Source organism: Nematostella vectensis, chromosome 1 (assembly GCF_932526225.1).
Source record: "Nematostella vectensis chromosome 1, jaNemVect1.1, whole genome shotgun sequence".
NCBI lineage: Eukaryota > Metazoa > Cnidaria > Anthozoa > Actiniaria > Edwardsiidae > Nematostella > Nematostella vectensis.
Genome location: NC_064034.1, coordinates 9,297,334 through 9,324,766, shown reverse-complemented (window position 1 = coordinate 9,324,766; position 27,433 = coordinate 9,297,334). Strand labels below are relative to the sequence as shown.

Below are 27,433 nucleotides of genomic sequence, written 5' to 3'. Positions count from 1 at the left end.
TACGCCACTCCAGCCAATTTGTCGATTTATGGCGTCAATAAAAAGGTCTATCATTTTTTGTTGTTGACCTGATTAGGTGCAGCAATTTGATAGAATGCGGTTTTCCTTTTCGCCTCTCACTTTTTTTCATTCATTAGGGTGATCCGCGGCTCGTGTACGCCCACCCAATAAACTTCGGGATACCATGGATGGAAAGGGCAAGTTATGTAGTTATATTTTAATGATTACTTTGATAAGTGTGGTGAAGAAAGTCTCGAAGACGATGTGAATTATAAAATAATGAAGTCAAAATTGTTGTGAACTGGTGAAGGGAATTATCTAAGAAAGTAATGATGCGGGTTCTCTGATGTAGTCTGGAAATGAGGGAGGCTGTGAACTGACATGCGCATTGCTGATCTGTGCCTGCGCGCGAAATCGAAATTTCGTTGTTGTGATAAAACAAACTTTCCTGTCTCATTGTTTTACGCCTTCGATCGTCGTTAAATGATCATTTATGCGAAGGATACTACTTAAAGGACGGAGCGATGAGTGATTGTGCCGCTTTAGCCCGTGCTTTACAGCGCGTAGGGTTTCCAAATGCAAGTGTGGAAAGCCTTGAATGGTTATTCGAGCAAAGGTCTTGTCTTTCTTTTCTCGACTGGCTTTGCGATAATATTCAGCCAGAAAACATTATCACAGACGACGAAATAGAGAGGTATTTTCTTTTCCTGTCTGGAGCTTGCTAAATCATTTCTTGCATATGATGGAGTATATAGTTAATAAAAAGATGCGTTGAGGCTGAATGTTTGATCTTTTTCTTGCAGCTATACCGATCTTTTAAATGCAGGGGAGGGAATACTCGAGGTAAACACAAACCAAAACCAGTACTTAATTAAAATGTACTTATTTTACGTTGAGAACTGTGAATGTGCTCTATAATTCTATAATTTCAAGCTTTGCTTCCTTTAGAACCCTTTACATTTGCTTAATATAATATCAATGTAATTACATAGAACATGTATCAAGTGAATGGATAAATAAATGAATGATGATGAATCCCCATATTTTTCAGGGTGATAAACTAGAGGAAGCTGTCTCAAATGCACAGGGGTACCAGGACGAAATTCCCAATGAAACCTTACAGTAAGAACATCTATAGATACTTAGCTCATTGATTTTATTGTCGCTGCATTTAATGCCATCTTATTAATTAAGTGATGCTCCGTGTAAGAACTACGGTGAATCGATAGGTCCTGCGGCAATAGGGGTTCGTTATCTTTTTAACTAATCTAATTAATATTGCTATGCTTATTGGTTCAAGACGCTCTGCCCGCCAAATTTGAACTTTGGAGTCACATTTCTCTGAAATAAGTGCTCTTGCACTCATATTCATTAGGGGGCTTAGGTTCGAAGTAAGAAAGCTTTCAACCTTTGCATTTTTGTTAAAATCGTATGTTCGGAGCATGGAGAAATCCCTTTCGGATATCTGCTAATAGTTTTTTATACTTCACTTATTACAATTTTGCGCTTTGTCTCTTGCCAAAGCAAACATTCCGCTGGCTAAACGTGTGAAAATACGGTCTCACATTTCCAAAAGCCTGTTAGTGCAGTAGAATTTAGCTTTCCAAAGAAAGTCACTTTTTCTTTCAAAGATTTTTGACAACGATTTTCATGTTAAGATTGACAACTAAAACGATTCACGCCTTTAAATAAAGTTACCAATTTTGCTTTATTGAATCCTCAATACAACTATTATCGCTTACAAGCCACAGCAATAAAGTTTACTGGAATTCACAGTAGTAGCAGTCCTCTAATTATTATTTCATCGACACAGACAGAACGCACAATATTTTCTTAAAACAAGCCGCAAGCAAGGTTTATTCCATAAGCTCATTAATGAAGTCGAGTGTCCAGCTTATAATCGGGGTCTCCGTCTTCAATACATAGTAGGCCATGAGGACTCACGGAAAATTCTTCTGGCTCCAGACGGGCTGCATTTATATTCACTATTTCTTTCAGCTTTTTGCATCCGCATAAGCATTCCACTGCTCTTACTGACAATTGCGGGTTATTGCTGATATTTATATTTTCCAATTTTCTAAAAAAATATCTTCGCTTCACCAAACGCCGTATTTTCTACTTCAATGGATCGTTCTAAATCCTTTATTTCTATGTCCCTTAGTTTAGTTGATGCTTTCATGAGTCGTACAGCATCAACTGATGACGGCAAAATTTGCCCTAGTGCAGAGGTTTCCTCAATGTCCTGTAAAAAAGTACACACAAACTTAAGATTCCTTCTCAACTTCATTTCTTGAATATCAGAACTTATAAAAAATACAAGGCAACTACAGTCAACTTCCTCAGAAGCAGACACGTCAGGAACTAAAAACAGTGTTACAAGGGCTGTCAGCTAATGAAAATGAAGAAAGACATTGTTTGAATTGAAAGGAAGACAAAACCCTGCATTTTGTTAAGTTATCCGCTTACAATTCTTTCACTTAGACGGGGCTTTGCTGTACCTCAATTTCAGGGTGTCAAACCCCAGGATGTTTCGCTACATTCAAGGAATACATCCGGGCTTGTTGGTATTTACATTTCACCTAGCTTATAAATCAGGCTCACATAACTTATATTTACATATTCACATCGTAAACTCAAATGACAACTTCCCGTAATAAAACTCTTTTAGTAAAATAGAACGAGTAAAATATTTCGTTCCCTTCTGAACCAATTATTTGTCTCTCAAGTACTTATTGACCTATGAATTTTTTACCTGGAATGTTTCTAACGCGGCTTCAGCAGCGGCGCTGGTCTCAGAGGTTTCCGGTTGGAAAAACACGCTGGAACTTGAGGCAGTTTCATCTCTACAGCTCTGCAATTTTGATTTTCGAAATAAATAACAAATTGAAAAGGAGGATCAAGACTGGTCAAGACAGTACAGAAACAGCAGAATCTATACGGCAAGCGACAGAACATTGACTTTGAGAAAGATCATTTTTCTCACCTTGTGTGAAGTTTTCATGCGTTTGTTTCCAAGCTCCAAATCGACTAGCTGTCGACAGTATATACAAATGCTTCTAGACCAGCATTTTTTGCCTTTGTTATCTAGCCTCAAGAAAACTTTCTCTACTCTGTTCGCCTTTCTCAGGGACCTCTGTTCCACATCTGAAGGCTTACTGCCACACCAAGCCTCGTGGTTTGGGCAGCAACATGCCTGCCTTTTGAACTTTTCTAACTTCTCGGACAAAGTTTGCAAGCAAACAGAACTCAGAAGCGTTTCTTTAAAGTATATACAATAGATTTTCAAACTATTTTCGAAGAGATGATGAATAGCGAGAGACTTGTCTTAATATATCGAGGAGGAAGCATGTAGAATTTAAAATGGCGACGTGAGCGCTAGGTCGGAAATGTAACTTCCGAACATACGATTCGAACAAAACTCGGGGATAAGTCGTAACAATGCAACCTTTGTTTTATTCTTAATTTAAATGTTTGTCAATCAATGGAACGGAAAACACCCGAAGATGTATTTTACCCAATCAGAGGGCAGGATTTTACTGAAGTTTTAGCTACTTCTGCGCATGCGTTGCCGCAGGGTACCGTAGTTCTTACACGAACCATTACTTAATTCTAATTCTTCAAGATTATTAAGATCCCCACTAAGCTTCTTACGATATTCATGTCATTATTGTCTATTTCATGTTGAGTGGTGTCATCAGCATATATGTGCATGACAAAAAAAAAACATAGAGGGGCACATCCTTTTTTAATCTGTTGATAGGTAGCAGCCCTAGAATCTATCCCTGGAGAATTTACAGAGCTCTATCCAACCAATATTGCATCGGGCAGTTGGAGGTCAAAAGGATGGATTAGGATGGCAAATTTAAACCAAAATAGTCACAGAAATGACTGCGCATGTCACACCAGAGAACGACGAAAAAATAAAATCTTTAAATGAAACTAAACCCTTTCTTCGTGTCTTTTTTCGAAAGCACTGAATAAGTTGATTTTTGTTGTTATTTTGCCACTTAAAGCCTGAGCGCGCTCTAGTTTGCCATCCAAACAGTCACGTGATCTCTTTCATTTCCGATATTGCCCCTATTAAATGATATGATTCTGTGTTGAATTATCTTTTGTGTTACTTATTTTATTTCCAAGAAATGAGATAGAGTCAGCCTCAAAGACAGTTGAGTCCATGAATAAGAGATTGCATAAGCTAGTACACCAGAGAAACAAGCTAAGGTGATAACTGTCATATTTTCATTTCTCTAGTCCTATATTTGCCCTGATTCTATTGTTTCTTTTGTTTTGTCAGTATTCATCAGACCAAAGCCTCTCATCAACTGAGTAAAATCAACCCTGTTGAAAAAGAATCCAAACAAAAATACAAGAAGTGTTTAGAGGCCTGCCAGACAGAGAGCAAACAGGTCAGTGGGATATTCCCATTCAGCCTCTGCAGGTTGCTGCTCTCCATGTTTTAAATGTTCCAGAACTTGTGATCAAGATCTTGGTTAATCTTGGAGTCATGGTGGACAAGGATGGTGTGCATGCACCCTGCTCATCCCCCCCCCCCTTGATTACGCAACTCTACCTGCCATCTACATCCCATCCTTCCTCTTTATTCTAGCTTTGAGAGTTTTAATGTTTACCAAAGATTAAGGACCCATTCCTATTATTGCAGTTTATCAGTATTTACTCCTCATGTGGGCTCAGATATTGTTTATCATTTGACTCTACAGATTGATCTTGCCATAGGAAAACTTTTAAAGACTGTGTCAGATTTGACAGGCCTTCACACAGAACAAAAAGGTTAGCTACTGCATACACATTTGTATTGTGTTAAAGCAAACAGTCCTAATATTTTCTACTTTTCTTTTCTACTGACTTTTATTCAGAGGATAAACAGAAAGCATTCTTATCTCAACTTAGCAGTGGAGATTTCTATGATTCAGAGGAGAGGTTTACTAGTGAGCTCACCTCTTATACAAGGAAGCAATTTTTTGAGGTATGCAGAGAAAAGAGTACTGTATTTTCCAAATACAACATAATTGTCAGATAACAAGACTTTGTTTTGAAATTTGTTTATACAGGGGTTTGCAGACATGGCAGGAAGAGGAGATGAAAACCGTTATGAGCTTCTAGAGATCAGTGATCCAACTGCCCTTCTAATAAGAGGTACCTTTCATAACATAATCATTGGGGGATGGGATGTTATTATTACAACAATTAAGTTCAGGACAAAAATGTGTCAAATTTACAGTATACTCTGTTTAAGATAAATAGCTTTCTCTATAAGGGTATATAACCTATCCAGGGGCACGGCCCAATATAATGAATATAGGGGAGAACCCCCTTCCTGCTTTATTTGGTATTTTATTTATCTTATGTTGCTAACAGGGGAGTCAGAGGAAGTCATCTTAAATGACTGCAAGGAGCTCTCAAGACTGCAGAAAGTGTAAGTTCACAATATACAGTACAGTACAAAAGAAAATACAAAGAAATGGAGTGATCACTCAATACAGTGCTCCATCAGTTGGCATAAAATCTCACCTGTATAGCTGTGTGTAGTGTACATAGATATAGCATTGCCTAAAAGCGGAGCTCCAAATGACCAAATCTTGCTTATTTTCCCTTAATAATTTAAGAAATATTACATTATTTCTCATGGCTTCATAGATTTCACAGACCACATGACCGACTTGTTAACCCCCCTTCCCCACACCCTTGACATCTACATGACACATAACATAACAAGTTTAGTTGTCATACAATGTTTCAGCGTCAGGGTAGTTTTACTTTTAGTGACTTCATCGATAATGTCACATGACCATCTCATTGCACCCCCACTTGAACGTACATTTTTTTTATTTTGTTGACTTCAGCATATTTTTGCTTTTAGTGACATTGATGATGTCAAAAATCAAACAACCATATTGTTGCATAACTCTTAACACATACATGACACATACAAAGTTTGGTTGTCATATGATGTTTCGTTTTGGAGATATGAATGTAGATATGACATCGGGACAGTTTTGCTTAAAGTGATGTCATCGATAACGTCAAGCATCATGTGAACATATCTTGGCGCCGCCCCTTGACACATACATGACACTTACCAAGTTTGGTTGTTATACAGTGTTTCTTTCACAAGTAATGTTTGTTATTTTGATGTCGTCAGCATATTCTAATTCTAGTGACGTCATTGATGATGTCACAATCAAGTGACCATATTTGAGCACCCCCTTTTAGTGATGTCATCGATGATGTCACACAACATGTGACCATATTGTTGCATCCCCCTTGACACCTACATGACATTTACCGAGTTTGGTTGCCATATGATGTTTCCTTCGTTAAATATAAATATTTTTATTTTGATGACGTCAGTATATTTTTGCCTCTAGTGATGTCATTGATGACGTCACAAATCACATTACCACAGTTTTGTACCTCCCTTGACACATACATGACACCAGCCGAGTTTGGTTGTCATACGATGCTTTTTGGGAACGTTCAGATGGATGGACATCATGTCACGAAAACTCTAGTCGATGGGTTACCAATATTTGTTACCATATTTTGTTTTGTTTGGGCTCCGCTCACACAGTGCTTTGCGCCACTTGGGAGCTCCACTATAATACTGTATATGTAAAGCAATTAAGGGATTGCTACTGGCACAGGGCCCCATCATATAATGGTGCCAGGTCTCCATAAGAAACCCAGAGTTGAGCCCCTGTTCTTGTTACACAGATCAAGGGCACTCCAGCTCAATATCTAGAGCTGAAATGCATACTGTATCAAAGAGCATTATGGACCAATCAATAAGTATCCCTGATGAGTGAGTCATCAGTTCTGATCCTTTTGTCCTTTCAAACAGGTCTGTTGGGTAACTGTTAATAGTTACATGTGTTGTAATTTCTTACCCTGCTTCCTAAGTTCATAATATGCATAGATTTCACCTTTTTCCACATGCAGTACAAATATGATATGAACATTGTGTGAGAATATGTAGTGAGTACTCACCCTGGAGTCCCAAGTCATGTTTCTGAAGTTTAGCATTATAGAAATTACTCCAGATACATGCAAGGGTATACACTGGCTCAACAATAGTTAATCTTCATTCTTCCCATATGATTAAATTGTGTGATATATTGTCATAGGAGTGGCAGGAGTAAGCTATCCCACTCCTTCTGCAATTGACTCAAAAATTATATGGTTTATTATCATAGCTATAGCAGGAGTGAACAGAAAAGGATCAGTGCTGAGGCTGCAGCATGTGGGGTGATGGCAGCTGTCAAGCTAGCAGAAGAGAAGAACGAGGCCATGCTTCGGCACCACCATGTGGCTGATGCTGACACCCTCAGGTAATGGCACTTGTTGTCTGATACGTACCTTGACCAGGGTGTGTCCCATGTTGTCCAATAAGTACCATGACCAGGTAACGTCCCATGTTGTCCAATAAGTACCATGATCAGGTAGTGTCCCATGTTGTCCAATAAGTACCATGACCAGGTAGCATCCCATGTTGTCCAATAAGTACAGTACCATGACCAGGTAATGTTCCGGATGTTGTTCAATGAGTACCGTGACCAGGTAATGTCAAATGTTGTCAGATAAGTACCATGACTAGATTATGACCCATTTTTTTCGATAAGTACCATGACCAGATGTTGAACCCCTAGGGTAACGTCCTGTTATGTCTGATAAGTACCAAGGCCCATAATGTCCAGCCAGGATATTACTAGGTACCTCCTATTGAACAAAAAGGTCCACTTTTGGGGGTAGCAACTAAACAAAATACTCAGAAAGGTATTATTCTAGGAAGACAAAATGATGAGAATGAACAGAGTCACTTACATTTCACAGAAGCCACTTGAATGACGGGCAGTCCTTCCTTGCACGCATCCAAGCACAAGTCTCCCAGCTCAACGACCAGATCATGTCAGATGTGATCCAGGAGCTAGCCCATCTTCAGGCCACCAAGATACTACGAGGGGACTACCACTTGAAGATAGCACGTCAGGATTACTTCACGTCTAAACAGGACCAGGTGAACATACCAGAATTTATCTTAAAAAGTGCCGATCAACCATGCCTTTGTTATTGTTGATAATACTTCTGCCTATTTGTAAAAAAAAAAAACTACCAACGATTTAAGCCTGACACAATATTGATTTATTTCAGTTTCTTGATTTAATAAGCCCATAAAAATGGATGCTTACTTGGTACTGTGTGGGAGCGTACCAACCTTAAATGTCCAATGATTTATATAGGTGATAAACCAGCTGCTGATGCAACGATCACGTTATGAATTCTTACTGATGGCTCTAGAAATAGAGCGACACAAGCACCGCGATGCCCATCGACTCTTCAGCGCATCGGAAACCGGTCTACAAAATAGCGCCAAGGGAGTACAAACAAGAACTGTATCCTATCAAATGCTATTCTAGGCAGGCGCGTACGCTTGTTGGCTGGGCGAGGAAGGGGGGGGGGGGGTGCAGGGGTTGGCTTCTATTGACTGCAATATATATATTTGGACTTTCTTTTTCAGCATGTTAACAAATATTTTGCTTTCAAAAAGTGGTTGCCTTTAGCACCCTAACGGTGAGCCCCAGTCGAATGTGTTTAATGTGTAACCTTAACGTAGTCAGAGCAAAATGTCTGACCCAGTCTTCCAGCGCCCAGACCCCACGCGAGGCACGCTAGACAGCAGGGATGAGTTCCTGGGACGACTCTACGAGCTTCTGGACCCTTCGGACCCCGATGGGCCCTTGAGGACCCGCGAGGACACTCCAGGGACGCTATTCCACACGTACTCACAGCTCCTTGAATGGACCACCGAGCTGGTGAATAGCGCGGATGCGCTGAAGTCCTCGTTATCAGCGGTCAGCGGACAACAGGAAGATGTCTTGCGCCAAATGTAAGCCAGTGAATTGCTGATTTGTCCGTTAGTCATGTTAACGCTATTTTTCTTCTCTCACTTTGTGAGTTTTTTTTTTTTTTTTTTTTTTTTTTTTTGGGGGGGGGGACTAACACGTCCAATATCGTGTCGGGATAACGCGATATTCTTACTATAGGCCATTATCCTGCTCATATCTATATTTAGCTCATAGCTATTTATCATTCTCACTATAGGTCATATATATCCTGCTACTATGCGCCACTCATTCAGTTTATATCCCTTAGGAGACCCGCCTTTCTCGAAAATTGCCTAACCTTTTCTTATTTGACAGGGAGCAGAATCTTGAAAAGTGCCAAAAGCTCGCATATGGCCGTGCCACGACAGAGGGAGGGCCCCCGCAACTTAGCCCACAGGTACGAACGAATGCCACACCGTCTACGTGATGCCACGCCCTGTACGTGCTCGAGCATCAGTGGTGACGCCACACCCAGTACAATGACATGTGTTAGATCATATTCACTACCTGCGTGAATTTTCCTAACGGGAAATTGATATACAATCGAACACGTTGTTGAATTTCAAGGGTGGCGTAACACACAATGTGATATTACATAATGGAAAGTAAAAGACGGTTGTGTTGTTTTTTTCTAGCGGCTAGCTGATGGACTGGTGCAACTGAGTGATGTTGTCACGTCTTTGGAGCAGTCAATCAAGGATGTCATCAGGGACGTAGAGAGCAAGAAAAAGGTACCAACACGTTTTTATTTATTTTTACAAAAAACAACAACAACAACTACAAAATCAAAAATAACTGCAGTAACAACAAAAGCAACAACAACATAAACGAAAACAAGAAATAATTACTGTAAAAGTTAGCTACTGTTAGCAAGTAGTAACAATAAAAGCAAAAACAACATAAACGAAAACAAGAAATAATTACTGTAAAAGTTAGCTACTGTTAGCTATATCATAAACATTGATAAAAGACAACAACATTAGCATTAGAGACCTTGTTAGCCACACCTTTGTCATTGTGTTCATTTAATATTAGCAGGCACATCAAAATGTTCACGGTGTTCAAGCCGAATCTGATTAGTCAAAGTTGTTCAGCATGGTCCGCTTTCTGTATCTTCACTGTAATCTTTTATTTACCCAATTCAATCGAAAATATTGCATTGGCTACCCCAAATCAGCCGATGGAAATGGATGCTTTTTCACGCTTGGTACTCTCATTATTACAAAATGGCAGTTCACAGAGACTGCTTAACAAATACGATAGTGACAGCAACAACATAATCGCGTCGTAAAAATACCAATATACACAATCTGGAATATCAACATTCACGATACGAGTTAAAAAGAAAGTGTTGACGAAAACTTTATTTTTTAGATTCTGCGATCTGATTCCCTGAAGGCGATGGAGAGAGACTTGTTTGTGTGCTTCTTTACCGATCCCTCAAGACTTCGCCGAGCAGTTGCCGAGCTCGCGGCGAGAGTAGATGCTCAGATTGTATCTGGTCGATAACTCACGACACTTATTCGATCCTACAAAACTCCGCCGAACGATTGCAAAACTTAAATGGTAAATGGTAAAGGTAGATGGGAAGATTGTTTGTGGTCGAAAACCCGGTAAAACATAATTAACATGTTTTTCAAAATGTACAGTAACCAGGGCTACTTATTATGCCAGTAAGCATTTCGAAAAATGTATCATTGTCGGTTTTCAACAACTAAACTATTTTGTCGTTTCTTTGCAATGAAAACAGAACAGGATCGTCAAGTATACACATAGAATCACAGTTACTTAACATCAGTCTGTCGTGTCTTTTGCTAAATAAACACATATTTTTTTGCGATCCATTTGTTGCCTTGACATACTATCTAGTCACTTAGTGACGTCATTGCATTGGTGACGTCACAGCGCGCGCTCAATTACGTCACCAACCGTTCTGGAACTGTTCTGTAAACCTTCTCGTAGTTGTGTTGGACGCGTAAAACACGCTAAACAACACTGGGGACCTTTTTCCCCGCGTGCTCAGGGTCGGTACCCTGACAATGCCGAGAACAGCCCCCGAATAATATGGGAAATGCCTCTAGCAAGCGACATAGCGAAGCATCAGGTGAAACAACGTTACGAGTTGTCCAAGCTGCTGGCAAGTTCAAGTCTGCTCTGAATAAGACTGCCAGTAATCGAGAGAAGAGTGATTCGACATTTGATGACGCCATTCGTGAGATTTTGCATGCTCGGTTCAAACGCAAGTCGGAGATTGCTGATTTAGGTGGGCTGGCACTAAGACAGCACGCCGACTTATACCCCATCGAAGAGCAAGTTGACGGTGACCCAGCTGTTATGGAGCATGTCAAACGGTTAGTATGAGCTCGCTGTAAACGTGACTATAGAATGATGGAAAATGTGTAGACCAAGTTTATAGCCACAATGACCAGATGACGCTTTTGCCTCTGCAACGGAGGTGATTGTACCATGGGTACTAGTGGCTCCAGCTTAAAGCTTCCGGAATGTCAGTGAACGAGTAAAGCTCGAGTCTTTGGTCCCTATCGTAAGTATAGGACAACGGCAGGAAAAAAATATGCGACATGGCTTGGCACAATTCCGTAATGGTAGCAATGAAAATCACAGAAACAACAACAACAAAAATTAAACCTGGAGTTTAACTTGAAAAAAAAAAACGGCTGAAATGTATAAAATAGAACATGTTTATTTCTGGCTACGACCCAGTTAATAATCACGCTGGTGCTTCACTCTCTTTCTCTTCGTGCAGATCAGCAGTGCACCAAGGGTATCGGCACTTCAGCGTGGTGGATACAAGTTTAGCTTGGAGCGCGCTACGAGACTCCATAGCCACGACCACAGAGAGACGAAGATCCTCGGTGCGTAAGCAGATTCGCAAACTGTCTAGCGCGCTGGGCTTCCTTAAGCAGGTGCAGAGCGATATGGCGGTAGAGGAAGTCGATGTGGAGACCATGGCACCCTACAACACCGATGAACCCGCGGTGAGTATATATACGGAGGAACCCGCGGTGGGTATGGCTATTATACGGGTGAACCCGCGTTGGGCATAGCTATCACACGGATGATGTGCAGTGTCTTTGTGGAAAAATAATAGTATTTGGTAATCCTTCAGAAAAATTTACCCATTTTTTTTTTGCGGCCTAAGTACACGCCTGCGCATGTTCAATTTTTCATACCCCAGGCAAGATGCTTTTAACAAAATGTTTATAAAAGTACTTTTTACAACATACAAGGAGCAAACATCCTTCCATAAACATAACAAAACAAGCTTCCGATTATAAAAGTTTGTCGTGGTAGCACTGTCATCTTTTGTTCCATTCTAATGTTCACTCCCCACGTCATCGGATTCTATAAAGTCGGCGAGGCACTCTTTAGGAGGTGCTTATTTATGTTTTGATGCGAGATGATATTATTATAAATCCTGCGTTGCTCTGCCTTCCCCCCTCAGGAATCCTGGGATATGTTGTGCTACTATTGTAACCAGGTACCATGTGGCAACCAGATCCTGAATCCGTGCAGGCTTTGCACGCGCGTCTATCACTCGGACTGCCTGAAAAGACGCGGATACCTCACGGACGAACTACAGAACGAAGCTTTGCTACTAGCACATTCCGGCATTGGATGGGCCTGCCCCGAATGCGTAAGTTGAATAATTACACTATACCATCATTCCGACGCCAATCTTGTTTTGAGGGACGAAACTATTTTCATAGGTAGTCCGTGAGAACATGGCAACCTGCATATGTCCTTGGATATAACACTATCTTTATGACCCCCATGTATTATTCTCCTTCGACTCAAAACGCTAGTCCATGAGAACGGCGGTATCCTTCTCGGTGTCGTTAAATGACATTACTATGCCATCTTTATTACCCCCTCTATTCTTTCTTGAGACTCGAGATTCTCAAAGACAGTCGAAATAATGGAATTTTAGACAGGGCACATTCCCAAAGGGAAAAACAACCCTATGCGATAGTGTACTTTGGTGATTGGCCCACGTGGTATTGCTTATTTTCACTTCTCTATCTTGTCGATCTCTTAATTCTTCTTTTACTACAGGAAAGTTTGTTTTGGCTTCTGAAAGACGTAGAAAAAGTCGAGCTAATGGAAACATTCGACGAAGTTGATGTAAACAAAGGTAAATTGTATTTCTGACTGTTTTGTGCCACACTTAAGGAGCCCTAGTCTGACACCTTTGTTATAGTTATCATTTATAATTAAAAGATAAATTATGTGAAGAAATTTCGAAATAACTATCTAAAATCGAAGTTTTATCATTTCTTTACAATTTCGATCGAAAATTTCACAATAACTTTCCCCAAATCAGCCGGTGAAAATGGATGCTTCCTTGCACTTAGTATTTTGCTAGGATGACAAAAAGACGGCTGACACAGTTAATAAGGAAGAACGAGGTGACTTATTTTCTTGACTGCGACAAAGCAATTACAAAGAGTTAAAAATTTATTACAAGGTTTGTTAGAAAATAGGCTACTTCAATGTTGTTCTGATGATAACTTTTGTCTTCCCTTGCCTAGATTCGTTAATCTCTCGCGAGGAGTTCATCAACTATCAGCAGGAGAAGTACAAGCGTCTGATGGGCCGAGAGATGCCTGATTACCGCTATATCCAGGAGATGCGAATATTTAACGACATGGACCGTGATGGTACCGGCCTTATCGACTGGTGGGAGTTCATGACACCTATGGCCGTCATGCTGCTCGGCAAAAAGAAACCGGTCAGTGATGAGAAGTGTCGTGGACACTACCATACTGCTTTTTATATAAAAACATATTTTTTAACATTTGCCCCATACCATATGCACTAGGGAACTTCTGCCTACAGGGTTGTAGCCAGGGGGAAGGACCCCCCCACACACACACACACACACACGCACGCACACCGCCCACTCACTCACCCACTCACTCACCCACTCACCCACTCACCCACTCACCCACTCACCCACTCACCCACCCACTCACTCACTCACTCACTCACTCACTCACTCACTCACTCACTCACTCACTCACTCACTCACCCACCCACCCACCCACCCACCCACCCACCCACTCACTCACTCACTCACTCACTCACTCACTCACTCAAACCCACCCACCCACCCACCCACCCACCCACTCACTCATTTATGCCTTACTTATTAGACCTAATGTTTCTTTAGCGCACCACATGGGAATTCGCACATATATGTGCACCCTTTTGAATCAAATAATGCCTCTATCCTATTTTGTTTCCTTGTAATAATATATCGTTTTCTTATATTCTTCTAGACTGATCTTATCAAGCTTCTCCTACCGCGCGAGATTGCAAGGATAAAGCGCTATTTTCGAGTCTACGACCCATCAAACAAAGGTCATATCTGTATTCAAGATGCGCGGCGCGCCTTTAAGCAGTGGTACATTTCCATGATAAACCTTGAGCCGGGACTCATTCCTATTGGGGCGTGGCTAGGGGTGGAGGAGAAGGACGACGGCCGGATTTCCCTGGCAAGGAAACGGGAAGTAAGCTGGGGGGACTTCCTTAAGAGCCACGCCCTTGCGGTGCTGGCCGCGCGACCAAATACCGCAAGTCAGCAGCCGTACATCCCAAGACTTGACACAGAAGAGATAACGTATGGCGAGGAAACCTAGTGCGGGTTGGGCCGCAAGGTACCGTATTGAGTAGAACAAGCTTACCCTGGATACTTTGGTTACGCGGGGCATTTAGAAGGACGATCTGAAGGGACCTTATTCTGGGAGCACGAGCTAGGCTGTAAAGGCAGCTTGTATTTTTCTATGGTCACGATTGCCATGGCAACCTTGCGAATGCTAATGGTACACACCGAACATATCAATGCAATTTTATAACCTGCTCACAGCCCCCTTCTCCTAAAAACGAAATAAGATAATAAAGTCAGCATCAGATTATTTACAGCGTGTGCACGTGGTACATTTATTGATAACTTTTTTTTATTTTAAGATATTTATAAATTATTACAAATCAATCTCTCCTAAAAAAATCACACACAGAAAAAGCTACAAAAAAAATCCTTGTTTATGAAAAGTTCCGACTCGGTACTGACCTTTCTTTAAATTGCCCATACTGTGATCCGACTACAAGTCCTTCAAAGCATTGTCTCCCTATACTCCGTCTGTGTCTCAAAGTTATTTTAAGGATAACGTTATAAACCATGGCATTAACCACGGATGATTACGTTATGTTACATAACATTACGTTATCTTGCATAACCCTCTAGAGATGTGTGAATAGTTCCGACTTGATTACAAGTCCTCCCTGCTCTTGCCTTCCTGTACCCCTGCTGTCCCACTCTCTTGTTGCTTGCTCGAAGTCTTCCCTGTCTCTCCCTTTATCTCTTCGCCTTCCTTTCCCGGCGGTCCTTGCAGTGTTCTCTCCGTCTGCATGTTTTCGGCTATCAGTCCATCCTCCCCTTCGTACGAATGCAACCATCCTTTGAATGATTCATCCGAATTGATCTCACCAATCACATTGAGCCACGCGTTAGCGATCCATTTCTCGCCCTTGATGACGTCACATCCGCCGTGGTAGGTCCGCCTGTCAAGCTTCCCGAGCCATCCGGAGCTAGGCTCTCGCTCGTGGTTGTACCACATGACTGCCATTCCTCGCTTGGGTTTGATCACCACGTTGGCATCTTTACAGTGACGTGCGAGGTTTACCTTCCGTCTTTCCCGACGTAAGCCCTAAAACACACAAGTTCAGCTTGTAAGCTCACAGGTACCCTGGTAGTACGTACACTAAACCTAGCGAGATTTGGAAATGAAGAGAATACTAAGGAAGCCGAGAACGAGACTATGGCTATGTTTAGCCCAGCTGCTGTGAGTTGGCGCAACTGGTATAGGGCTAGCGCAACTGGGTTGGGTTAGCGCAACTGGCCTAAGGTTAGCGCAACTTGGTTGAGGCTAGCGCAACTGGGCTATCGTTGTCAGTTTCCTTAAAATACTTCACCACTTCCACCTAGTATGCACTCCCGCCATTATTGTCATCAATATGGATTCGGAAACGAAAAGCAAAAGGTGCATGTGTGAATGTGTAAAAGCGCGATTCTTACCTCTTCTGTGAACGTGTCGTTGTTGGCATACGGGAATGCTGTTTGGCCACCCTCCTCCGGCTCGTTCAAGAAAAACAGCACCGTCATGTATCTGCAACATATCAATGGGGTCATCATTGTCGTCCTATACTTGCATTGTTAACTTAGTTCTATCAGGCGTTAGAATTAAAAGAGTGCTTCATTTCTTTACCAAAGCTCTAGGCAGGTTAACCTCGATCTACTTTTAAATTCAATTTGGAAGTACGCGCCTCTTTTTTATCCTGCTATCACTTCTGTCTTCAGTTACGCGTACTGCATGCAACACGATGCAACTTAGATTGTTTCGCCTTGACTAGTTCTACTTATTGTATATCAGATTATTAATAGGAGGATGAAACTATAACAGTACTAGTGATATTCTATTCCTAGCTTGATGGGCGGATTAGCTGCAATGCTGCTAATATTTTACTTTTAGCCTGTTGGGCGGATTAGCTGCAATGCTGCTAATATTTTACTTCTAGCCTGTTGGGCGGATTACCTGCAGCGCTAGTGATGTTCTACTTCTAGCCTCATGGGCGGATTAGCTGCAATGTTGGTAATATTTTACTTTTAGCCTGATAGGCGAATTCCTGCAGCGCTAGTGATGTTCTACTTCTAGCCTGATGGGCAAATTCCTGCAGCGATAGCAATGTTCTGGTTCTAGCGAGTTGGGCGAGTTACCTGCAGAGCCGGCAGTTTTCTTCCTTGTGGAACGAGCAGCATGGCAGCGTGGCGTTCAGCTCGTCCGAGTCGTGATGGGCGTGGTAGTGACCGTGCTCTTTGTACTTAACAACCTGTATAAAACGACCACCAGTGGGAAGCATTCAATGTCAACCTCTGAGAATAACTTAATCAGCCTGCACATACCGATTACCGATGAGCATAGATCATTGTAAGGGTGAGCATGATAAGAACAAGAATATACATGAGACTAGCGGTGTATCAGAAAAGCACTAGATTTGGGAGTGGCTCAAGAAAAACTACTAGATAGCAAACAAGGTGTAACGAATTCTTCTTATGATCGGAATTCTCATGAACAGCCGAGACAGCCCTTTCAGGTCAGCGAGCACCTTCCATTCCCCCGTCCCATGAGCGACCTGAAGACTGACCTGGATCGGTTCTGAATTGCGAATCATGTATTTGGGTAGACCAGTGAGACGGGAAAGCCTGCCGTGGAGATCAGCGAGAAGAGGGTACTTGGGGTTATCGTGGAACATCCAGGCTTGTTCGCTGTGGCGACTGCGCAGATGTGGTACCTTGCGGAGCTTGTCAAAGTGGTTCTTTATGTTGGTTACGCCTATCCGCCAGAATTCATCAAAGCTGATGCGACCTGGATTAAAAAATGTACATCAGTCTACCCGATTACTATCGGGCGACATTGTGATGTTGGTAAACCGACCATTAGTATTGATTTGTGTTAGTAGTATGTGAGCATGAGGATAAACTAGGTCCTAAGCCTCGTGTGAACATCACTAACATTGTTGAAGAACAGTTAAATGATGGTGTGAGGTTTAATATGGTGTGCCTTGGCTGCTTGTGTAAAAGTAAGATGTTATGGTTTGCGTATTTGTACGGTTAAATGACAGACACATCTCGTCTGCACTTTTTAACAAACAATTCTTGGCGATGCTCATTTGTTGATATTTCGAGCTTTTAATGATTCCTTACCATCCTTGTCTTGGTCCATATCGAGCTCCTTGAACCTTCAAATGAAAATAATCTCAGTATTATCAAATTGCTGATCGTGAGACAAGGTGTTTTTTCTTCCGCAATCCTCTCTCCACTTATTACGCATGGATAATTTTAAAATGAGTCCATTCGCTTGAATAGAGGCCGGCCTTCACTGGATCTATGAGATCCTTTCCCCAGCCATAAGACTAGAATGTAGCTGTACGCTTACATGTCAAGTACGTCATCCTCGGTGAGGTAGAGGTCCCCTTTGCCTGGAAGGGAAGACACCTCGGCTGGTTCTATGTAACCGTCTCCGTCCCAGTCCCATTTTTTGAAGGTTCGCATGGATGTCTCATCCTCGATAACCACGGAGTCTTTGGTCAGCGGACTCTTCTCTAAGCCCAAGCGCTTTGCGTACATTATAATGTGCTTGCACTCTGCTTCTGTGATGAAATCTTCGATGGCTGAAAAAGATGCAACTTGTAAATAAAAGGTTCCTATATCCATCAATGGTGTGCATCAGATAGACTGTTAGCACATCAAGTCGCTGTTCGCGTATGTCTTCCTTTTTTGTATTTTATTTAGGATTTGGCTGGATACCTATCGCGAAGAATCAGTCTTGTTTTAACTAATGCATTTAAAGCCGGACGTTGTTGTGGTGCTTTTAGTAAAGAAGGCAGTTGCCCACTTTAATATTAATATTATTTCATAATATTGAAAAGGAGGTTGAAGCTGACTTACTGAACTTACTGTTTCTAATTAACTGAAGTTGCAACCTGGGCGTTATTGAAGATGCGTATGGCTTACTAAAGTTGCATATGACTTACTGAAGCTGCATGTGTACTGAAGTTGCGCATGACTTACTGAATATTGGTGGTTTGACGCTGACAGTTTTGACAATGACCTTATTGGCTCGTTCACCAGACAGTTGAAACTGAATCACTTCTCGTTCATATCCAACCTAATAAAGAGGTGTAGTAAATAAAAAGGCAATAGTAGTAAACATTGAGTAAATAAATTCAAACAGGGATAGGGAATTCACGAACCGCCATGAAGCTCTCCCCTCCTGGCTAGTAACTGTGCTTAATTGAACGAAAATACTGTTTTCATATGGCCATTAATATCGATTTGTTTGTTACTGTGTGTTTTTTCTCCATTCTCATGTTCTGTTACCTAACTATACTTCTATAACTCACCAAATGGTGATCCCGAGTTATTATACCATTTTGATCCTTTAAAAGTGTTAAAAACATGCCACCCTGCTCTCATGTTTTTGTTAACCTTAGCTTAATTTAATTTAATACATTCTATCATGACAGAGATCACGTCTGCGAACATGCAAACAGGTTTTTGATTTTAAAACGATTTTATTCCTTAGCGACTGGTACCACTTATGATGATTCTAGACTATGATAATTATAGGGTACTTTTAACAAATATGTATTTCCTTTATCAATTTGACCAACTGGGATCGAAAAGATTGTCTGAAAATGTCGATATCTTACGTGCGAATATCACGTTAGTGCTACGTTAGTTCGAAAAGCAAGTCACTTTCTTTTTCTTTTTACAATGCATTGAGCGTGGTTATATTTGCGTGTACAGTGCTATTTGATACAAATTAAGGGAGCTAATAGCTCGTCCCCGACTGTATACGCTGTTCCCTGATAACTTCCCCACACTCACCCTGACGGGATCCAGTCTTGGAAGCGATGTGTCCATCCGACTGATGATGTTCGGACCCTGTGCCTGGCACGTCACAGCGACCATAAAAAAGATCCCTAACATAAGCTCCATCTTCTATGAATCACAACTTAGCAAGACTCTGACTTCTCAAGTTCAGTATCTTCCGTGGATAGTGTAAGACGACTGAACAAAGCCCTTGGTCGCCAAAAGGTACCGGCCAGGGACCACGTGTTTGCCAAAAGTTGTTATTGTTACCGCTGGCGGGTTGTTTGGCGTCTCAGATTTCAAATGTCACCATGAGAATGGGACACAGTGCTTCTAGTTTCCGTTTATACACTCACGAATTAATAAACACTCCCTAGTTAGATATGTATTTCAAGATTTTTTTATTAAAGGCAGTTAAGGGTTTAAAAGAAGTTAGTCTTAAAGCAAGACAGCATTTTTTTCTTACAAAAGACAGGTTGATTTTTATTGACAATAAGTTATCAATTATTAATAAAGCGTTCTTTTTTGTATACCCGTAACTACCGTTTGTATTCAATATTGTATTGATAATGCTAAACTTTAAATTCCCCCTAGTAACGCCATTTATTTTTCCAATTAAGAAATGAGATTCTCGCGATCAATATAGAAATTGTTCTCAATGCTTAAAGAAGGCAAAGCAAATTTGATGTGCTCCATGCTTGAAAATTTATTCTCGACACTGTTGGCTTTTACAAAACTTTCGAGAAGTAAAAATCTTTAGACAAAATTTATACAAAGAACGTTCAATTCTACGCTAATGATCTTATTATTACAGTTGTCAATCTAGCAAATAGCCTGTAGCCAGTCTATAAATATTTGTATAGTATTATATACACTGATGTATCGTGCAAGTCTATATAGATCCCATGGGGTTCATTATTAGTGGTACGCAGACCAGTTTTAGTCGCGTATGTAAATTTCTAGCCACAATCTCTAGCTCAACCTGGTCAAGTTCATCAATTAATAACATCACTGATCTGAGAATTCGATCTCCCGATTCCTCCTTGGGTTTTGGAGGGGTAGTCACTTTAGGTCCCTTCGGTTCTTTTGGTGTCAACTGTTCCAGAGGCAGCGGTAGCGGAGCCGGGGTAACAGACAGTTTTACCTTGGGTCCCTGGGGACCTTTTATTTGCTCGCCCTCTGTGGGGAGGGGTGGGGGCCCTTCAGTACCCTCAGATTGGGTAACAAATTCATCGTTCATTTCTTCTACATGCACTTCCTCCCCAATCCGTTCAGGTGGTGAGTTTAGAGTCCGATCCTCTTCTTGCGCTTCCTCATTTTTCACATTTTTCTCTTCAGTGTATCTATTCTCTGCTTCCTCTAAATCAGTATCAATATTTTCAGTCGTTTGTAGTGCGGATACCACTTCTTGGTTAATATTATTTTTTGATAACCAATTACTATTCATTTTCCATGACTTTAGCTCGTTCATACCATCGCCGATAACATTTATCCACACGTTAGCAACCCATTTTGTGCCCTTCTTGACGTCACATCCGCCATGAAAGGACCTCGGGTCCAGGGCGCTCATCCACCTCGACTTGGGGTCCACTAGATGATTGTAGAACATGATGGCCTTGCCCTTCTTCGGGGTTATCACAAGGTTCGAGTCAGAGCAGTGTTTTGCCAAGTTACACTTCTTTTTCGATTCCTTTGTCCATGACTGAAATAACAATTAAAAACCAGTTGTTTTAGCATCTCTCTTTGCCTTTTATCGATAAGATAGAAGATGAAATAATGGTCGAAAAAAACCCTTGCCATATTACAATTGTCGGGTCTCCTGTGGTTTGAGACCAAGATGGTGGACAAAACACGAAGTACTGATTGTCAGACTTCTTTGCTTATTTTGAAGCTAGCATTGTCTTTCCTGCTATATAATTCCATGCTTTCCAAAACCGGGTAAGTCCCATTTATTATTCTATTATTACCAGTCCAAAACATAAATGATATTTCTTATTTTTGTCCTAATTTTGTGCCATGGCTGGAAAGTTTTCTTACCTCCCATGTAAATGTCTTGTTGTCCGCCACAGGAAAAGCGAGCTCTCCGCCTGCTTCCACGTCATTCAAGAAGATAAGAACTGTCAAGAACCTGCAAGATGTGGTAAATACAATATCATATACATACCTGTCAACTCTCCCGCATTAGGCAGGAGTCTCAAGATTTTGGACCCCTTCTCCCAAGTGGAGCACCAAATCTCCTGCTTTTTAGCGATTATCGCTTCCGTAAAAATGATTCTTTAGAAAATCGTCATTTTGTCTATTTTCTATTAAAATATTTGAAACAATAATTCCCTTACGTAGCGCAATTTATCTAACACCCTCGTGAGATCTATAAGTGGATTTGTGCGTGAGAGCTTTCTATACGGCAAACGCCTTCAAGGCTAAACCCACCCCTTCCCCCAAAAAATTCTCAAGCCTTGAGATTTTCGGAGGTTGACAGGTATGCATATATGCATTATGTTTATAAGATAGGTTAATTGTAAGTCAGGGCCATAGCAGGGGATGGGGCTGGTGCCCCCCCAAATATTTTTAAAAAATATAAGGAAAAGACCAGTAGGGGCGTGGCCTTACTCATCAATTTTTTCTTAATGTTTTTGTATTGTCCCCCCCCCCGCCCCCAATAATTTGAGGGCTGCTATGGCTAGGTAAGAATAGCATATGTTTTTTTAATAAGCGCTGCACGCATCGCTCATGCCCAGAAATTATGTTACAACATGTGAGATGCTTGTTGACTTACCTACACAGTCTACAGTCCTTTGCCCCATATGTACAACATGTGATATTCTTGTTGATAACTTCTGAGTCATGATGACAGTGATAGTGGCCATGTTCTTCATATCGTACAACCTGTCACAAAGTAATGAATTCATTTGAATTATTATTATATCAGAAGCTACCTAAGTTATGTCATTTCTTAACATTTAGCTCACACCCAGTCCATTCACTGAAATTCTGTTGGGGATTTCCTGTGGTTGTCCATTAGACATGAGGGGCTGGGGCAAGGCATGGTTCTCTGTGACATCACAACTCTCACCAAACACAGGAAACCTATTTAGAAGCCTGGGGATAGGCTTGCTCCCTCCATTACTTTATGATGTAATTAAGAGTGTAGCAAGGATTTGCTTGAGCAAGATGTGACAAATATTTTGAAATAAAGCCATTACCTGTAATGGCTCACTGTGTTCAATAATCTTTCTTGGCAGCTTTGTCAGTTTTGCAAATCTGTAAGGAGAACATGCCAAGAATGTTAGAAATAGCCACCTTCAGATGTTATTTTTTTCCCACCATCTTGACCATGCACCCCTCTCAAGTGGGGTTAGCTAGGGGAGTGTGTAAGCAAAAATATCTACAATAAATCTGGAGATTTCTTATGCACATCCACCACTTACTTTGCACATATTCAGTTTTGCTTGATAATATACTGTGAAGGCAGAGGGTCATATAACTATTTGTTACTGAAAACAGAGCCTAACCAATAGCTGTGTGTTTCAAGTGCCCCACTTACCTGTCATGATAGTCCTCTAGTAGATCTTCATACTTCATCAACTCATCTTCATCATGCCATAACCATGTCTGTTGGCTATTTCTGCTCAACAGTCGTGACTTATACTTTCGAAGCTGGTCAAAGTATTTCTTAATGTCTGCGGCAGTGACCACACTGAACTCCTCAAAGCTCATTTTGTCATTATTGTCGTGATCTATATCTAGCGTTGAAAACCTAGAGAATCCGAGGATGCACATTAGCTATGCGGTTAACATGCAGGGAAAATGATTAAACTAGATTCAATGGCTCCAAGGCAGTAAAGAGACATGATCAAATGCGCTTCACATGTGACTGACTTTACTCGTCAGTAGCATTTGTATAGCGCACTTTAACATACGAAATGATCGAATGCGCTTCACATTTGACTGACTTCTCGTCGGTGTGTAGATACGGACTGCTCCACGCAGTTAACAATAGCATGAGTATAAGTTAGTGTGTAAGCACTTTCACTGAAGATGGTACCACGTGCGAGCGTCTCCATACATGTGTCCGATACATGTTAATGAAGTGCGGTGAAAGATTGGACAGGGAAAACGAAACGAAACGAAACCGTCCTTTTTACACTTACATTTTCTTAACATCCTCGTCTGTCAGGTATAGGTCACTTTTTCCAGGCAAGTAAAGGAACTGCGACGAAATGGAAACCACGAGAAACATGGTTAAACATTTTTTTATGATGGGTTAGACAGCCTGATTTTAGCTAAGCAAACCCTAAGCAAACAAAACTTAAAATCCAGGCAGTGCCTAATCCAAGGAACATACGTGAGACCATTTAGTGTCTCTTGGGGAGTCGCAATGATTTCAGAAGATTTTGGGTGACATAGTTGTCTCTGTTTTTAATGAATGAGTTAATCCGTGAAAGGAGGTCTATCCGACATGACGGAAAAACCTGGAAAACGCGCAATTCCAGATAGAGAGAGAAGACGCAATCTCTTCAGTGGCTTAAGGTTCCTTGTATTACGGACTGATTTTTAATACACAAATAATGTGAGGCCGAAGTGCACATAACCAGATTTTGGCTTTTTAAGATAATTTTTCCTTGATCATCATTGCCCTTTGTATCAGCCCAGGGACGAAAAGCTCAAATTTCAATGACACTTTACAAAAGTCGCATCAATTTTAAAAAAAGTGGCACTTGATATTTTGTTTGCTTTAAGTTACTAAGTACTCAGAGAAATTCTCCGCCTTATTCGATGTGAAATGGGCTTTTTTGAAGCGTCACGTCATGTTTTTTCGTCATGTCGGTCTATCCTTATTGAGCTTGATGAATGATGTTATCTTCCATCGTGGAGTTTTAGCGCGGTATGTTTTTCTTACCTCGTCTATGTCAATAAACCCATCGCTATTAGTATCCCACTCGTTAAAAGTGTCCCTTGTTGTCTCGCCGGAGACCTCCCTCGGATCCCTCATGAGAGGACTGTCCTGCAGACCTTTGTTGGTCGCCAATTCGACTACAAAGTCACACTCCTCATCGGAAAATAGATCTTGGATTTCTATGAAAAAAAAGGAAAGAGCCAATCAGGGTCAAACATGAACTTTGCCGACCAAGTACATTATACGGTGTGCGAACTGCGCTTCCTAAGAATCTTGCACATGTCCATACATAATCACTATGTTCAGCCGTTACACGCATCTTGGGTAGATGGTTGGTTATACTCATATCATCAAATTGCAATGGGTCGCTACATTTCTGTTCTAGGTTGTGTCTTCAAGAATAACGTACCGTAGACAGGTGGGGCTAAGCTAAGTGTTTTCATTCTGTGCCTTCTCCCCTGGATAAGCTCCACCTCCTCCTCGTGCCCTACCTGTAATCAAGGCACTCAGATATTAAAGAACGATGATCAGCCACTCTTTTGCTACTGTTTAAATTTGAATATTCCAATTGCAAGAAAACCTCAAAATAATCATTCACAATTGAAGACCAATAGTTGAGTAACAATATGTGATTGGAATTATATCAAATATCATCATTGAAATGGATCCCTTTTGTGACTCGGTATTGAGCGGGAATATTAAGTGGCGGCGTGTTTAGTCCTCTTTTAAACAGTCATCTGGAAATCGTACTGATTTTTGATCCTATATTCCAAAACTTATGTCGAATTACAGCCAAGTTTTATGAGGGGTATGAGTCGGGGCAGCAGTGAGGAACTTCTTAAAGCCGTCGTCTTCGCGATAATGCAATACATTCCACCATACAGCTTACCCATGTTGATGGCGGAAGAGTTCACTGTTCACTTACTATCATTTTTTAGATATCTTTATTCATATAAGATAAGTGGTATGGTCATTAAGCAATACATAATCGGCTTATGCTTGAATATGTATATATATTTCCAGTCTTCCATATGACATGACGATACTATGATGTTACATGGTGGACGTGCCCTTGCGTTACGTATCACGGAATTGTTTTTGTTTAGAGTCCAGGGTCAACGATCATGATTTATCATGGCTACACCTGGAGCAGTGGACCAAGGTAGTCACTTGATTATCGGAGATTACTCCTCCTTTTTCGTAAACGCATATTATTATCATGTAGTAAGGTGCGTTACTGCGTAATAGAAAAAAAAAACGGAGACCATGTTATCAACAAGTTTGTAAATAATATAATTCCCTAAGGAACATGTGTAGCGAAGATAACGAGGATACAATAAATTAAAAAATTCGTCATAATGTCTCTCACCTCAACTCCGTTTATAATGGGCAAAGACAGCTTGATCCTTCCATCTTTCCCGACTTTCCCTGCCACAGGGCAGCCTTCTTTGTCACTAGAGCATTTTTCTTTTTTATCCACTTTTTCACCGACCCCATCACAAGAAACATGGTGAATACAAATCCCTAGAAGTATAATCCTTAAACATAACGCTGCGTCCATTCTAGGGTTAAGGCCAAGCGTTCCGTGGAATCATAAATCGCTCGATTTCCGATTCTTCAAGTCGTATTCAAATGAGATGACTTATTGATGTCGCGGGCGGCTGGTTGCAACAGGTCTACTGGTAAGGACCGTTAGCCAAGCGTGCAATGTTAGTAGTCGAAAGGCGCACTTTAAGGGGATTCGATACAGTTTCCTGAATGCCCAACCATCCTGTATATCACAACTCGTATCTTCTGCTACAGGGATCGGATCATCAAAATATTTGGCCATGCCATGAACCTAGGGATGAACTTTATAAAAATGTAACATGTGTTTACATTGCTGTTTCTATGGCAACGGAACGGCGAACCCGTTAAATTCACTATTCGCGAAGTGCTGTTCGCTACATGGAAATTTTTAATAAATAAGCTATCGGATATTGTACATCAGACCTTGGTCGACACTTAAGTTTTATTAAAATCTATAAGAGGAATTCCGAGAAATTGTGGAATTTTTATTTTTAGTCACTCTGTTATTTACCTACTTTGAAATTCGCACCCGAAAAAAATCCATACGCGGGCAAGGATTTTTTCACCATTGTTCACCATTTTTCACCATTGTTATCTTATTTTTAAAAGCCTGTCAAAAATGAAAGCAATCGGTTTTGTTGATCGTAAGTTTTAGGGGCCATTCCGGGGACTATATGATACTTTGAAAATGAAGAAATTGAACTTTTTTGCTTTTTTGGCCGCAAAGTTGAGATTGATAGTTGGATAGTTGGAGATTCGGGAAACTGTATCGAATCTCCTTAATTAGTAACCGTGCGACATTAGCAGTAAAATAGGCGCACTTGAATTAGTAATTGTGCGATATGAGCAGTCGAATGGGCGCACTTAAATTAGTAACCGTACGACATTAGCAGCCGAATAGGCGCACTTAAATTAGTAACCGTGCGACATTAGCAGTAAAATAGGCGCACTTGAATTATTAACCGTGCGACATTAGCAGTCGAATAGGCGCACTTGAATTAGTAACCGTACGATATTAGCAGTCGAATAGGCGCACTTAAATTAGTAACCGTACGACATTAACAGCCGAATAGGCGCACTTAAATTAGTAACCGTACGACATTAACAGCCGAATAGGCGCACTTAAATTAGTAACCGTACGACATTAGCAGCCGAATAGGCGCACTTAAATTAGTAACCGTACGACATTAGCAGCCGAATAGGCGCACTTAAATTAGTAACCGTGCGACATTAGCAGCCGAATAGGCGCACTTAAATTAGTAACCGTACGACATTAACAGCCGAATAGGCGCACTTAAATTAGTAACCGTGCGACATTAGCAGCCGAATAGGCGCACTTAAATTAGTAACCGTACGACATTAGCAGCCGAATAGGCGCACTTAAATTAGTAACCGTACGACATTAGCAGCCGAATAGGCGCACTTGAATTAGTAACCGTACGACATTAACAGCCGAATAGGCGCACTTAAATTAGTAACCGTACGACATTAGCAGCCGAATAGGCGCACTTAAATTAGTAATCGTGCGACATTAGCAGCCGAATAGGCGCACTTAAATTAGTAACCGTACGACATTAACAGCCGAATAGGCGCACTTAAATTAGTAACCGTACG

At 41.1% G+C, this 27,433-nt stretch overlaps 4 protein-coding genes across 5 annotated transcripts; 2 read left to right on the top strand and 2 right to left on the bottom strand.

The window, feature by feature from the left end:
- The first annotated feature begins 231 nt into the window (after window positions 1-231).
- Window positions 232-10,740, top strand: LOC5520428 (HAUS augmin-like complex subunit 3). Of its 2 annotated transcripts, none has more exons than XM_032365440.2 (16): window positions 232-694; window positions 804-843; window positions 1,052-1,122; window positions 4,138-4,221; window positions 4,295-4,406; window positions 4,719-4,788; window positions 4,875-4,984; window positions 5,070-5,154; window positions 5,377-5,434; window positions 7,212-7,346; window positions 7,852-8,032; window positions 8,256-8,408; window positions 8,634-8,902; window positions 9,216-9,297; window positions 9,536-9,631; window positions 10,275-10,740. In XM_032365440.2, exons 1-16 carry the CDS (start codon window positions 525-527, stop codon window positions 10,407-10,409), a joined length of 1,851 nt encoding a protein of 616 aa, XP_032221331.1. In that variant the 5' UTR covers window positions 232-524; the 3' UTR covers window positions 10,410-10,740. The 2 variants fall into 2 exon arrangements, with proteins under 2 accessions (XP_032221331.1, XP_032221330.1); XM_032365439.2 differs by having other exon boundaries at window positions 236-694; window positions 7,849-8,032.
- Window positions 10,741-10,830: 90 nt separating this feature from the next.
- On the top strand, window positions 10,831-14,836 carry LOC5520351 (PHD finger protein 24). The gene is made up of 6 exons (XM_001640133.3): window positions 10,831-11,251; window positions 11,665-11,896; window positions 12,364-12,555; window positions 12,975-13,053; window positions 13,451-13,650; window positions 14,201-14,836. The coding sequence occupies exons 1-6, from the start codon at window positions 10,965-10,967 to the stop codon at window positions 14,558-14,560; spliced, it is 1,350 nt and encodes a 449-aa protein (XP_001640183.1). The 5' UTR covers window positions 10,831-10,964; the 3' UTR covers window positions 14,561-14,836.
- LOC5520353 (transmembrane prolyl 4-hydroxylase) lies at window positions 14,837-19,584 on the bottom strand. Its single transcript, XM_048731926.1, has 8 exons — window positions 19,369-19,584; window positions 18,550-18,646; window positions 17,915-18,149; window positions 17,683-17,717; window positions 17,124-17,344; window positions 16,696-16,808; window positions 15,997-16,087; window positions 14,837-15,628 (listed from the first exon to the last, which is right to left on the bottom strand). Exons 1-8 carry the CDS (start codon window positions 19,477-19,479, stop codon window positions 15,191-15,193), a joined length of 1,341 nt encoding a protein of 446 aa, XP_048587883.1. The 5' UTR covers window positions 19,480-19,584; the 3' UTR covers window positions 14,837-15,190.
- Window positions 19,585-19,739: 155 nt separating this feature from the next.
- On the bottom strand, window positions 19,740-25,894 carry LOC125571365 (transmembrane prolyl 4-hydroxylase-like). The gene is made up of 9 exons (XM_048731923.1): window positions 25,620-25,894; window positions 24,660-24,741; window positions 24,254-24,429; window positions 23,505-23,563; window positions 22,898-23,110; window positions 22,557-22,614; window positions 22,130-22,239; window positions 21,391-21,481; window positions 19,740-21,055 (listed from the first exon to the last, which is right to left on the bottom strand). Exons 1-9 carry the CDS (start codon window positions 25,809-25,811, stop codon window positions 20,246-20,248), a joined length of 1,791 nt encoding a protein of 596 aa, XP_048587880.1. The 5' UTR covers window positions 25,812-25,894; the 3' UTR covers window positions 19,740-20,245.
- Between the last annotated feature and the right edge of the window lie 1,539 nt (window positions 25,895-27,433).